The sequence below is a fragment of the Oreochromis niloticus genome, linkage group LG7, assembly GCF_001858045.2.
Source record: "Oreochromis niloticus isolate F11D_XX linkage group LG7, O_niloticus_UMD_NMBU, whole genome shotgun sequence".
Taxonomy (NCBI): Eukaryota; Metazoa; Chordata; class Actinopteri; order Cichliformes; family Cichlidae; genus Oreochromis; species Oreochromis niloticus.
Window position 1 is genome coordinate 5,229,180 of NC_031972.2, and position 14,608 is coordinate 5,243,787.

General features: G+C 41.4%; 1 protein-coding gene across 1 annotated transcript; it reads left to right on the forward strand.

Moving 5' to 3' along the window:
- Window positions 1-1,707: 1,707 nt before the first annotated feature.
- Window positions 1,708-4,200, forward strand: slc10a3 (solute carrier family 10 member 3). Its single transcript, XM_005449316.4, has one exon. It carries the CDS (start codon window positions 2,166-2,168, stop codon window positions 3,579-3,581), a length of 1,416 nt encoding a protein of 471 aa, XP_005449373.1. The 5' UTR covers window positions 1,708-2,165; the 3' UTR covers window positions 3,582-4,200.
- Window positions 4,201-14,608: the final 10,408 nt, after the last annotated feature.

Genomic DNA, 14,608 nt, shown 5'->3' on the forward strand with positions numbered 1-14,608 from the left:
TGAATAATGTTAGCACTCTACAGAGATTTTATAATGGGAGAAATTTCCTCCTAATAATAAAAGAAGCTTGTACTAAATGGCCTGATTCATTATATTTACTAGCTTGATTGCTGAAAAGCATGATTAAGTTCAATAAATGTATCAATAATGTGTGAATTAAATAGAAATATAGCATATTTGTATGATTGGTTGCATTATAAGTTGTTAATATTAACACCTGGATTTCAAGACATTTTCTTAATTTGATTTCACTGGGTGGACTTTAAGGAGGACCCGGCTACCTGAATACAGATACCAGCAGGTCAGATGCTATAATCTGAATGCGCTCCTTTGCTTGTGTTTCGTGGGTAATCCCTGGCTGCCCCTCCAGTGGATACAAATCACGATGTTCTCTTTCCCATGTGACCGCCCCTGTTTGTCTGAGCAGGGAGAGCTGAAGCTGGAGACCGCTCTGATTGGATTAATGAAGGACTGCGCTAAGGTAAACACACTCACCCACACACAGACAGGAAGTGCTGGGATTTTTCTTTACAAAATAAATGCACGTGTTAAATGTGCCGCTTACTATAAAAACACCTATTACAAAAAATAACACACCCGTGAACTGGCAGAATTTGGTGAGTATGTTTTATGTTGTTATTCTTGTTAATTATTTATTTTGCTTTAGCTAACCATAAAATTGACACTAAAAGTGCAAATTTTTAAAAAGTTGCTGATTAACTAATATTTTCAGATGACAATGAAATTCTTTAACATTTAATATATAGCAATTAAACAGGCACAGAAAATTCTGTTTTTCAATAGGAAAGTTTTTCAGCAAGTCTTTCACCCAAAACCAAACTGTACCATTTACCCACACTGTATTTGGGTAAAAGGGATATATGCAACCCAACCATCCATCTTCTTTCCCTGATCTTCTCTGGGGTCTTCATTTTTCCCTCCTACCTGGCAGCTCCATATTCAATATCACTGGTCCAATATACCCACTATCTCTCCTCTGCACATGTCCAAACCATCTCGGGCTTGCCTCTCTAACTTTGTCCCCAAACTGCTCAAACTGAGCCATCCCACTGATGTACTCATTTCTAACCCTATCCATCCTGGTTGCTTCTAATGGAAATCTTATTTTTATCTGTTCGTCCCACCATACATCATAGCAGGTTTGACTGCCATCTCTCTGTCTTGCATTCACTTTCTCTCCGCTGCATATCTCCATCTCTCCTGGCTCTCTTCCACCTCCTCACTACTCTCACTATAAATAACAATGTCATCTTTCTCCCTGGCCTCATCTGTCAGCCTGTCCTTATCGTTATAAACAAAAACAGAACAGATCCCTGATACGACCCAACTAAAACGTACTTACACCCCAAACTTGAACCCATCCTGCCACTCCTATGCCTCACCACTCGCTGTCCCTGTCCTCATACATGTCCTGTACCACCCTCACATATTATCACATACTTCTCCTGACTTCCTCGTGCAGCACCAACAGTTTACCCAGTGCCAACATGATCAGATGAAATTTACTTGCTTGGTACACAGTCAATGATATCTGAATAATAATAAAACTTTGATTTTATGTAATATTATATATATTATATAATTTTATTTATTTGATATAATTCAGATGGATTTTAATTCCAAATTATTGCTAAGGGTGAAGGTGAAGTTTTCTTTTTTAACTTTTATTTTGACATCCCGTGCCCGGAAGTACACCCTGTTCGTCCACGTTCTCTTCACCAAAACATCCTCGAGCAGCAAACAAACGGCCGCGGAGCTACGATGTTTTCTGTTTTCACCAACCGGAGAGACAAAAAGGACCGAAAAAACGGTGCGGGTGTGGCTCAGCGTGACCGACATCTTAGCAGCGAGTAGCCGAAAGGAGGACCTGTGCGAGTGTTTTCTTCGCGGGGCTGCCGCCGGAGAGCTGGGCTCCGACAAGGCTGGGCGGGGTGATGTTTAGGTTCCGGTATAAAGGCAGCGACAAAATGGGAACCAGACGAGATGTGAAGCCGGCAGCCCGCGCTGTGCTCTTATCCTGGAGACTAGAATGAGAAGTTGGTCGTCCGGGTGTGAAAGGGCGACGGTATAACCGTCTGGGGAGGCCGCTGGCGGGGGAGAAGCGTGTCGCTGCCGCGTCCCTCCGCCCCTCGTCCGCCAGTACCATGAGGACGATCTTTACATTCTGCTGTCTCTTCCTTATTACCGGCGGAGCGTACCGGGCGTGGGCCACCGGAAACCTCACTGTCGATGGCAGCAACAGGACCAACGTGACGGCCGACAGCAGCAGCAGGTATATCACAATCGGGGACGGGTCATTGCAGGAGTTCGAGTTCCCTGAATACACCAACGGCGTGATTGTAATCTCCAGCCGATACCGGAGCCCCGCGGCCGGCAGAACGGGCCGCCAGAGCTTAAAGCAGACGGTGAGAGTTCACTCCTTGGAACCGGAGGTCCTCTCGATCATCAACGTGACGGACGGCGGCCACGGAGGACCGGCTCAGAGCTACATTATCAACATCCGTTCTGGGCTGCCGGGCAGGGCTCAGCTGCAGATCCAGCTGCTGGACCTGGACCAGGGCTCGGTGCCGGTTCTGATTGAGGAGAGGACAGATTACTGCATCAAAGTGGAGCCCGGTGAGGATGACCCTGCCACCCGGCTCATCCAGTCGGGTGGTCTGTCCCATTTCTCTGAGAACCCCGTGCTGTTTGCCTTGCTGCCCCTCATATTTGTCAACAAGTGTGCCTTTGGGTGCAAGGTGGAGGTGGAGGTGCTGCGGGGGCTGCTGAAGAGCCCCATGCCGCTGCTCCTAGGCGCACTGGGTCAGTTCCTGGTGATGCCTTTATACGCTTACTGTGTGTCCCAGCTGGCCTCACTGCCCAAGGCACTCGCTCTGGGGTTGGTCATAACCTGTTCTGCCCCAGGTGGAGGGGGAGGATACCTGTACAGCCTGCTGCTCGGAGGCGACGTCACGCTAGCCATCTCCATGACGCTGGTCTCCACAGTGGTGGCGGCGGCAGCCATGCCTTTGTCGTCAGCCCTGTACGGTTGGCTTCTGGGTGTCCACGCTGCCTTGCATGTCCCCTTTGTGAAGATCCTGGGCACCTTGCTGTTCATCGCTATCCCCATCTCACTGGGCATGCTGGTGAAGCTGCGGCTACCCGCCCTCACTCGCGTCCTGTTGGCGCTCATCCGACCCTTCAGCTTCGTGCTCATCGTGGGCGGCATCTTCATGGCCTACCAAATGGGAGCGTCCATCCTGGCCAACGTCCAGCCCCAAATCGTGGTCGTTGGGATTACGGTGCCTTTGCTGGGCCTGGTGGTCGGGGCTGTCCTGGCCAAGCTGGCGGGCCTTTCTCCGCCACAGAGGAAGACGGTCAGCATCGAAGTGGGCGTCCAGAACAGCCTGCTGGCTCTCGCGGTCATGCAGCTGTCTTTCCGGCGACTGGAGGCAGACTTTGCGTCGCAGGCGCCCTTCATCGTGGCCCTCAGCAGCACCTCGGAGATGCTGCTCATTGTGCTGGGATACGTCGCCCAGCGGAGGCTGTGCGGCTCGGCCGCCCCCAGGAGCGACACCTGATTGTAGCTGCAGTTTTGCTCTTAACGTCCTTCTAAGAATGAACCCTTTGAATCCTGTGGAAATCTGGTGTCCCTCTGTCTCAGCCTCAAGATGCCCAACAATCACCAACCCAACATCACTGTTGTTGTACACAGGACAGTGAATGGACTTTTTATGGGACTTTTGTTGTCATTTTGGTATTTTTTTTTTTGTTTCATGAAAACCAAAGGCCTTTTACCCCTCTGAGACCTTTTTGTGTTTATTTTCCAGTATGTACTTTTTCAGATGAGATTCTACTGTGAGGTAAATGTAAATATTCTTAAGAAGACAAATCCCTATTAAAAGAAAAGATATTTTTCTACCAGATTACTTTTTTTTTTTTGTGATCAAAAAGCAAAGACTGATATTTGTATCATGTTTACAAGAGGTCCATGTGTCTTAGCCTGTGGAGGGGGAGGTTTTGGGGGGTGGGGTTAAAGTGGAAACTTTTGTGACTCAAACGGAAACATGGTGAAATTATTTTGAAAGTATTTGCCTCTGATTGTGTGTCCTGGATCTTTAAATCCATGTACTTGAATATTTGCAAAGAGAAATTAAGAAAAAGTCAATAAAAAAAAAAAAAATTCTTGTTAAAGCAGAACTTGGTTTGTTGAGTGTGTGTATGCATGCATGCATGCATGTGAGCATGTGCTATAGAAAACCTATCAAACCGGTCAGTGCTCTCTGAGGCCCAACAGGCTGTTTGTTGAAGTTAACGGCAGCCAGGCTGCTTTCACACAGTCACAAACTTTATAAATGTTTGGTTTCACTTTGACGTGCAGATGGTGAAACTAACAGTTGAGTGTTTTAATATTGAAACTTTCCTTTTTGCTGCTTTCGAATTGCGTAATCAACCACACAGTTAGTGAGGGGCTTTTTTTGGGCTAAGCCATTCATATGTAATTAGGACAAAGTGTGGTATATTGATATGCTTAGAGGAAGCAAATGTATTTGAAACCACTGAACAGTACACCAAATGGCTCCTGTAGCACCTTGGTGTTAGTGCACCAGGACTTCATAGACACTGTAACTCACCTTTAAGCACATATGAGTGATATTCTTCACATAAGTGCAAGTGTGACAGTAAGATTTTTACTTTTACACACAGTCTTTACTTCTATTCAGTTTTATTGCTACAGTGGGGGTCAACAGGGTTTAGTTTGTCTTTCTTTCAGCGTTAAGATAATTTAATCATCTACTATAATAAGAGTATGATCAAATCAAGGGATCTGTGGCCGTGTTACATTATTCAAAAACATCAAGTCTGAAGTATATGAGGTCCCAGCTGTGCCAAAATTCACATTCACTCGCATAAGCGACTAAACATGATGAAACAGTTTCGACAAACATACCGTTGTGCTGTTCAGTGTTTGCTTTCCTGGAAAACTATTTGTCTGTGTCAATCCATTATGTTACACTTCCTCTAATTTCCCCGAGTTGTTTGTCCAGCAAAGTTCCAGATAGCCAGGCTTTCTTTGTCACAGCTGAAGTGAACCGAAGCTGAAAAGACAACACGCATTTGCCACGTCTGTACATAATTTTGACACAATTGCAGCATCATATAAAAAGCTTTAGTGTTTACCCTGCGGGTGGCTGTCTCTGAAAAACATGCTGCTGGGAGGTTTTCCAAATGATTGTTGTTTTTTATAGTGCTTGAAGCACAACACGTCTCACTTGGGCTGACGATAAAAGTGTAAAAAAGGAAACAAAACCAGTTTCCTGAACTGTTGTAGTTTTACAGGTGAGCTTTTTTTTTGTGACTTCCCCAAACCTCAAAAAACTTCATGGATCTGTGCAGAATAGCTTTAGGCCATTAACTCATCATGCTAGAGTACAAGGTTCACATTTTATCAGCTCACTGTGGCTGACTGAAGTATTGAATTCAAGCTTGAAATTCAGAGTTTGCACAGCACCACAGAAACTATCCCCGTCCTGCAGCTCTTTTGCAAAACATGCAAGTTTAGATATGCATTTCCTGTTTACAGCACCAGGCTTTTATGTGCTTTCATTAGGAAACTCTCTGGGAGTGATTTGTGGTGGAAAACCAAAGGCCAGGCCTGCTGCAGATTTCAGAGAGCTCTCAGGAATGTGGTGCAGCTGTAAAACTGCCAGACCTCTGCTTCAACTCGCAGAGGAGCACGAGGCCAAGAGATCCACGTTTCTTACAGAACAACCGCCAAAAGAAGAAGAAGAGAAACATGGGATGTCTGAGTCACGACTGCTTTTTTCTTCCCTCTAATATTTAAACATGTCTCGTTTAGCCAGCAGAGGCATGCATGTGACCCAGATAAGTGTAAATGCAATTATGCGGTCAATGAAAATGAACCTTTGTCACAATATAAGCCTCTTTGACTGCTACGCATTCAGAGAATGGAGAGGGGGTTTTGCCTTTAACTGATTTGTAAACATTCATAATTTTTTTTTAAAGTAATATTTGTTTTAAAAAATATTAAATTAAAATTATATAAGGAAATAATAATTATTAATATTATTAAATATGAAATGTGTTTTTATTTGTTATTTTTATTATTTAATTGATTTATATTTTTACTTTTGTATTGCTTTTGAATAACAACAATACAACCTTTACTACTACTACTAATAATAATAATACGTGGGAAAATAATCACTTTTTTGAAAATAGGCTACCTGATTAATAATAGTAAATTTTATCTCTGTTGAACAATTATCATGTATAGTAGCACAAGGATAATTTCATTTTATTAAAATTAACAAATTAAATCACATTTCAAGAATAGTTTAATTTAATTATTACTGAACTGAATAATAATTCATACCATATAATTAATTAATATAATTTGTCAGCTCTAAAGGACTGATTATTTTAACTGTAGTTGTATGCACAACTGCACTTTTAGATAAAAAGCAAATACTAAATACTAAATAGTAAATAGAACTGTAAATAAATCTAGTAAAAAGTTTCCTGAAATGTTTTAGTGTACAAGTATTAGTTAGTATTAGTATAAGTATTATATTCAGTAAAGTACAAGTACGTCAAAAAGTGTTAATTTACTTCTCACCTAGCTTTACATGTGAGCTAAAAAGCTAAAACAGGAAAAAATAAAATGAAAGTGCATTAAAATGCAGGTAATCCTGACATGGGAACACACCAGCGTCATGTTTTAGTACTAAGATGATAACAAAGCCAAGTGGATCAGGTCAAAAGATTTATTTACAAACAGAGTGATTTCAACAGTTTACCAAGTTTGTACACGTAATCCTAATTACTCTGATGCAGGCAGGTAAATATACAAAAGTACTGGAAGGAGGTAAGTGCAGGTTAAAGCAACAAATGTTTCCCAAGAGCATGAAGTTACCACAAACAGGTGAAATAAACTGACAAAGGTGAAAAAAAAAGTTTCTGCACTGCAGGAGAGTTGGAATGATGTTAGACAGGTATTTAACAAGGTCACAGGTGCAGCAGGTGACCACACCTCTACAGTAGCATCAAATATGTATGTCACAATCATCTGTGACATATGTGGTGTTTTTGTGGTGTGTTGTCACCTTTGTTTCAAACTGGTAACAGTAACTGATTCTCAGATCTGAGGGATCTGGGCAGCATAAGGTATTAGGACCATTTGATTAGGACTTTGAAATATAAAGTGGAATTATAGCATGAAGTGATTTAAAAATAATGAGTATGATGTTTAACTGGAATATGTAGCGAATGGGAGGCTTGAGTGATGCATTTCCTGCGCTGAGTGTGGACAGGAAACTGCTGCATCATTCAGGCATGTACACAATGAATTGCAATAATCTAATGAGGAGCAAATGAGGGTGTGGATAAGTGTTCAGTTGTATTATTCTGAAGCACTGATGGTAGTATTTCTAATCTGTATTTTCTAATCTGTACAAAGCAGGACTGCAGGAGACCTTTGACATGCTGGTTGAAACTGAGATGGTGATTGGAAATAATGCTCAGATTTCTAGCTAACTTATTCTGGTTGACCATCTACAGGGAATCTGGATTTGTGTTTTTCCAAAACATGCCGCTGGCAATAATTGACATAACAATATGTTGGTTCTGTGTTGGTTCTGTGGAACCAACTTCCAGTTTGGATTCGGGAGACAGACACTATCTCTACTTTCAAGATTAGGCTTAAAACTTTCCTTTTTGCTAAAGCATATAGTTAGGGCTGGACCAGGTGACCCTGAATCCTCCCTTAGTTATGCTGCAATAGACGTAGGCTGCCGGGGATTCCCATGATGCATTGAGTTTTTCCCTTCCAGTCACCTTTCTCACTCACTATGTGTTAATAGACCTCTCTGCATCGAATCATATCTGTTATTAATCTCTGTCTCTCTTCCACAGCATGTCTTTCATCCTGTTTTCCTTCTTTCACCCCAACCGGTCGCAGCAGATGGCCGCCCCTCCCTGAGCCTGGTTCTGCCGGAGGTTTCTTCCTGTTAAAAGGGAGTTTTTCCTTCCCACTGTCGCCAAAGTGCTTGCTCATAGGGGGTCATATGATTGTTGGGTTTTTCTCTGTATTTATTATTGTGCTATCTACTGTACAATATAAAGCGCCTTGAGGCGACTTTTGTTGTGATTTGGCGCTATATAAATAAAATTGAATTGAATTGAATTGAATATTAGGACACTTATAATGTGGATAAAACAGGTCCAAAGACGGAGGACCCCACACCAGGTCATGAGGGCAGCTGATGAGGTAAGTGATTACTCTGATAAGTAGGAGCATTAGAGAGCCATTCAACGTAGCTCGAACTACTCAGTGTGGAAATAAAAAAGCTACAGTTGGATCTAGTAAAATAAGAACACTTTAGTAAAAGTTACTAAAGTGGTTTCTGTGCTGTCTTTTTTAACATGAGATGGAAACGTACCAAATAAATTGTTCTCTTTCGTGATCTCTTATGATTAATAGTTCCAGTGCTATTTACAATAGCAATATCTGTTATGGCTGGTAGCAATAACACAGAACACATAAAAAAATAACTTTAAGTCTGTGAGAAAATCTGCAAATGGGACCAGAACATTCTCTGTCACATGATGTTAGCCTAACATTAACGTCATGTGATCCCTTTTCCTCCTCACACAGGAAGTCCAGATCCAGTCAGTCATTGGACCTTCAGTGACAGCTTCTCTCTGAATCAGAGGTGAGCCACCGTCCCTGAATGTGTGTGTGTGTGTGTTACTCATAAGGTAGCACAGCCACAGCCACACTGAGCAAGACTTAACTTCCTTTAGTGGACTCTGGCAAAGCATAATACGGGTTATTTCCTGTTTTTATTATAATGTATAATGTGTTATTATACATTTTTATTCTTGGACTCAGAGTACCAGTACATGACTCACCACAGTTCAAAATGATGCTTATATATCTTAGTGCAATTGCTCATGTCTCCTTTTAACTCAGCTTTATTTTGATTGGCTGCTCTTTGCAAACAGAAGATCTGGGCAGCAGATGGGTGGAGCTTCTGTGCTCACAGCTGGACCTCTTTGCTTGAAATTTTAGGGATATCCATTCTTGATGCAGATCATAGGTAGGAAGTTGTAGCTTTTAGCTCACAGGGATATTGATACACATGCTGAAACTTTGAGCATGCTTAACATGGGTATCTAATATTGGAACAGTGTGTATATCGACAGAAAATAATAATAAAAATCAGAATAGGTCGACTCTAAGGTGAGCTTTAGCTGTGTGGTATATTAAGGTCAGCTTCGGGTCAGAAAAGCTTTAGGTTCAGGTTAGGATTTAGTTATGACTGACAGGACTAGTGCTGCGTGTGTGTTTGTGCCCTGAGGTGTCGGTTAGGGCTGTTCTTAAGGAGGCTGACAGGTGATGATGCTCAGTCTTGCTGCCTTGCTGCTGCTGTTGCAGATAAACTCAGCCCTGAACATCAGCACTACTGTTTATATTCCTATCCTGCACATTAGCACCACAATGGGAAGAGAGGGCTCTTAAAAATTCATGAGGACCCATTGCATTAACTTTTCATGAGTTCCTTTCACCGGCTCCCATGGGATGGTTTTCCTGCTGCCCGCTCTGCAGCAATAAAACTGGGAAATCCAGAAAGCACACGAGTGGCTGAGGAGAAAGGAAGTGAGGTAGATCTATACCGAAGACTAGATGGAGCCTGCTGCTGTACAGTCATTGTTACGGCATGATGTGGTAAGGTGTGGCACTCAGCAGGCCACTCCTGATCTGAGTGAAAATCATATTTGTTCAACTATTAACCCTCTGGAGTCTCTGCCATTGTTTTAATCTTCCCCTTCCCTCTTGTGCCTTTTTTTTCCTTTTAACTAAACTGTGTTCTGTGTATTCAAAAATGTAACCGATGTCATGTTTATGGTTTATGATATGTATCTTTATTTAGACCATAGTGTGAAAAATGTTCCAGAATAAAACTGTGTTGAGAATGAACTGGACCTCTCAGGTGTGTTTACAATGGTTAAAACGTTATAATGAAGTCATGACATGGCCTGCTGTGGGGTACAGGTCAACCTATCAGTTTTTAAGTGACACTCGATTACAGGATTGAGACCATAAAGTCATTGGGTAAGTAAATACTGAGGTCATAGATCAAGGGTCATTCCCTGATACACTTCCAAATAATTAGAGCTCTTTTTAAAGGAAGAAGAGTTGCCACCTGCTGGCCATTAGAAAAAGTTAAGCACTGGCTTCCCATTTTTAGACCTGGGCAGTAAATCAATTTTTTGTATACAGCCTATGAGAGAAACCAGGAAACATACACATTGGAGAAGCATGCCACCTTTGACTGATCTGGACAGGGACCGATCAGTCCCAACCAATGTTCCCTCTAAGCTGCGCACGTGCGCAATTGCGCACTGCTGGCACGGTCTCTGCGCACAGAAAATCTGTGTTGCGCACACAAAAAATTAACCTGAATTGAAGTTAAAATGAATACTTTAACAATTCTGTTTTGCAGTGTTAGTCAGTGAGTGACTGGCTGCTCCCATATTGTATTAGAACGATGCCACCTTATCCCAAAGTCCAGCCAATAATGCGATTTACATTCGTATATACGCAGCTAATCAACGTGGTTGACAGGCTATTACAGCGTCCTTATGTGCCGACACCGGTGTTTTAGCTAGCAAAGCGGCGTGGCCGATGTGCAGTGAAGCCACGTTAATGACAACATGTACAACCATTGGAGATGTGAGCAGGACAGACGGAACAATTGACGGAAAATGTGTGGACTTTATACCAGTTTTTAAATTGTGTTGATAGGCCACGTAAAACCAGAGTTATGATAAAAATATATGCAATGTTTGGTTTTCTTCCTGAATACTGTCGTTGTTTATATTTACTGCGGGAAGAAACGGTAAAAACGGCGTTTTATAAGAAAAAAGGCTCGAAAGCACTCTCCGCCTGTGAGCAAGAACAAACTCCACCCCCCTCTCCCTTTCCTATTCGTCCAAAAAAGTACCATGTCGACCAATCAAAAAATGATATGGCAACGTGGCATCTAGTTGTTAAGAAACGGGGGGAAGTTTTAAGAGTGACGGCGGTGTTCTGAGATGTGAGAGATTTGAGACGTTTAGCGCAAATCTTGTGCAGTTAGTGTGTAGTTAGTGTGTAGTGTAGTCAATAGTTTTGTTGTGTGTGTCAGAACAATGAGGCGGCTGCTGAATGTTACAGGTGTTACAGCAGTGATACATCTCCTGTTGTCAGGCCTGCAGGTATCAGGCTGTTGTTCTCCTTTATCTCATAGTGGACAGAAATTATTTTTTGGAGTGGCACAAATAATTTGTGTGGCATCAGATTTGACGCAGAACAGCTGATTGTTCTGTAAATAGTTTGAAATGTTTATTTAAAAATGCCTTGGCTGCATTTAAAAAAAATAGCTGCAAAAATCTTTGTTGTTTGCCAAACTGAGTTACTTTTTTGAAGAAGTAACTATATAATTAATTGCCCAGCATTGGCCATTATATACTCTCTCCCAGACCACAGACTCATAATACAAGTCAGAGCTTTTTTAAAAAAGAAAGAAAGTTGTGTTTTCAAAATTGGAGTTCAAGTTATTTTTACTTCCAATAGTGTTAACATACTACACAGGTCATGAACAGGATTTTTTAAATTTTCATTGTAAGTGGGCTAAAGCAGTTAATTAAAAGTAGTCTAACATAAATGTAAATGCTGTAATTTGATTATTTTAATAAATCATGTAACTTGGATGGATTAGATGCCGGCGCGACCACAGTGCACACGTCTGATGTCGCTCACAGTGGTCCAAGGGATCGCTCAGGGAGTTTGTGTGTTCGCTCAGACACGTGAAAAATTAGAGGGAACATTGGTCCCAACATCAAGCTGGTGTTGCCCAAAAGCAGGTTGTAGCATTATCTGGAGTGAGCCATGGTACCATCTCCAGAGTAAATGCCAAGTTTTATATAAAGGGGGATGTCCGACAGACCTCTCAAGAAGACGACACCACAAGAAGAGAGTTTCTTCACTCTGTCAGCAGTTAGGAACTGTAGGCTTTCTTCTACATATTTGCAATCAAGGTTTGCAGAACGAAATAACTGATCGCTCTCTACCCAGACAATCCGGAAAGGGCTGCATGCAGCCAGTCTCCAGCCTTACAGGGCTGCTAGGATCCCACTGAACACTTGTGGGATCAGCTTGAGCATGCTCTTTGCGACAGAGTGACCTACACAACCGCATTGGTTGACTTGAAAAAAATGCTGGTTGAAAAAATGGGATGCACCCCACAGCAGTGTGTGACCAGCAGGCTGTTCTAGCAGTGTGTGGTTCTTCCACATGCCTCGGTGGTCCTTGTCTGTTAAATTAAGAACTTGTTAAATTGCCTGCATGGATTGTTTCTTCAGACTTTAATCATCCAAATCAATAAACAACAACAAATAAAGATCAATAGCAGAATAAGGTGTTTGGGACTGGTAGAGAAGATTTGGCAGAGTTTTTCATGGGCGTAACCCACATACTCAACTCTGCTACTCAACCCACAAATGCATTTTTCTTATGAATGTGGCACCGCTGAAGGGGAAATAAACAGGATTTCCAACGCCATAAGATCATTACAACAAAGAAATAATTGATAAGCTTATATTAAACTGTATTGCAGTACCTTGGGAAACACTGAACATATACTTCTCACAGTACACTGACAAAAAAAGCTGTATTGTGAAAAGAGGGACGCTTACATTACAGTAATGCCTGTCTTTTCATGCTGTGTGCCCTGATTACTGTAAATACCAGTGTGGTATGTGTATAACTGTACAGCTTCATCAAGCATAAACATGCAATAAATGAGGCGTAAAAATGTAAACTCTGTGGCAAATATTTAACATGTTTTTGATAAAAGGCGTAGCGCCGCTTTACAAAACAAACAGTAACAAAGAAGAAGAAGGCAGGAGGTGGCCTTATGGGGAGAGAAGCTATAACAGTCTATTTCAGACAGCGAAAAAAGTTCAAGGACTGAACCAAGGACCAGTAGAAGACATATAAGGATTATTTTGATCCAGTCTATTATATGCCAAGCATTAATAACCTGATAAAATCCTGTTAACATTTATCCAGAAGAACCCATAAAATTTAAAAATAGCATTCATAAAGAGCACAGAATAATAATACATTATTCATAAAATGGAGCCACTCATTCTGCTTCCTCAGAGTTTGAATGGAGGGGAAGCAGGTGACATGACAACAGTTCAGGTTCAGTTTCAGAACTGATTTAATCTCCATTTGTGCCGCTGTGGTGTTCAGGGTATTGTTGAGCAACATCCCAGTATCAGAGCGACACAAAAGCAACTTGCTTTTTGAATCACACAGGTTCAAAAATACTTCACTGAACTGGGATGATCTAATGCAGTCAGGTTATTTACTACACAGGCTAATGGCACACAATAAAAGACTCTATAGTGGTGTGATGCGCTCTGAATGAAGGCAATGATCACACTGCTCCTCCTTGTCTGACTCCTGCATGGTAAACATCTCAAAGCCAAGAAGCAAGCGCAATGGCCTATGCTCTGTGTCAATTATTTATTGTGACTGTATTCTTATCGCAACACTAACAGCTCTCCCAAATGCCAAGAAAAGTTCCTTGCTTAGAGTTCTCTGTTGAAAGGTTTGGGCAAATAGTGATAATAGAAAATGGCACTGCTGCTGTGCTGTCTCTGATTGAAAACGTAAATGGAAAAGAAAGTGGCATGGTTATTTGAATGTTTGTGTGCATGATACATGGTAGCAGGCAGGTTTCCAGGTCTTTTTTAAAAGCCTTTTTGTTTAAAATTTAGGTTTTGTTTAATTTCCAACAGCTGAAAATATCAGAGGGACAACTCAGGTTGAGCAATATGGAGAGGCAAGGTTTGGATGGTTTGAGCATATGCAGAGGAGGGTGGGTGGCTTTACTGGACAAATGATGTTAAAGATGAAGCTGCCAGGCAGTACCTTGATTTTGACCTCTGAGTTCAGTATGTATCCCACTGAATTATGTTAAATATTTTTTGTAAGGAAAAGATATACCTCAAACGTTCCTTATGAAATATGAGTGACTCTTTTTGTATTGACTGTTATAACTATTTTATTCACAGCCTATAGAACATTTAAACAACAGAAGCAGAACCAAAGTGCTTTAGAGACAAGAACATTATCATTCCAGGTTTCCAAAAACAAACAAACAAACAAGGAAACAAACAAACAAAAAAACTGCCTCTATAGGTTAAAAGTATCGACATTGGTATTCGCAGTACTGGCCCTGTATTTACTTGATATCGGATAAATACCAAAATTTGCAGTATTGCACAGCACCAGTACATGGATGTAGTAAGGGAGAACATGCAGAGGGATGATATGAGGGCAGATGATCCCTCAGTGGAGACATCTATAGGGAGCAACTGAAAGAAAAAGACACAGTAATATGTACACAATTCAACCTTTTGTTTTTTCATTTACATTCATATCTTAAAAACAATAATAATAACGATGAATGAAGTAAAGAAACAAAACAATTCAAATAAAGGAAAAGACTAAAGAAATAAACCTTTATAA

Bases quoted from the DNA above. Each gene is read 5' to 3' on its own strand.
- slc10a3 (XM_005449316.4), top strand. From the start codon at position 2,166: ATGAGGACGATCTTTACATTCTGCTGTCTCTTCCTTATTACCGGCGGA.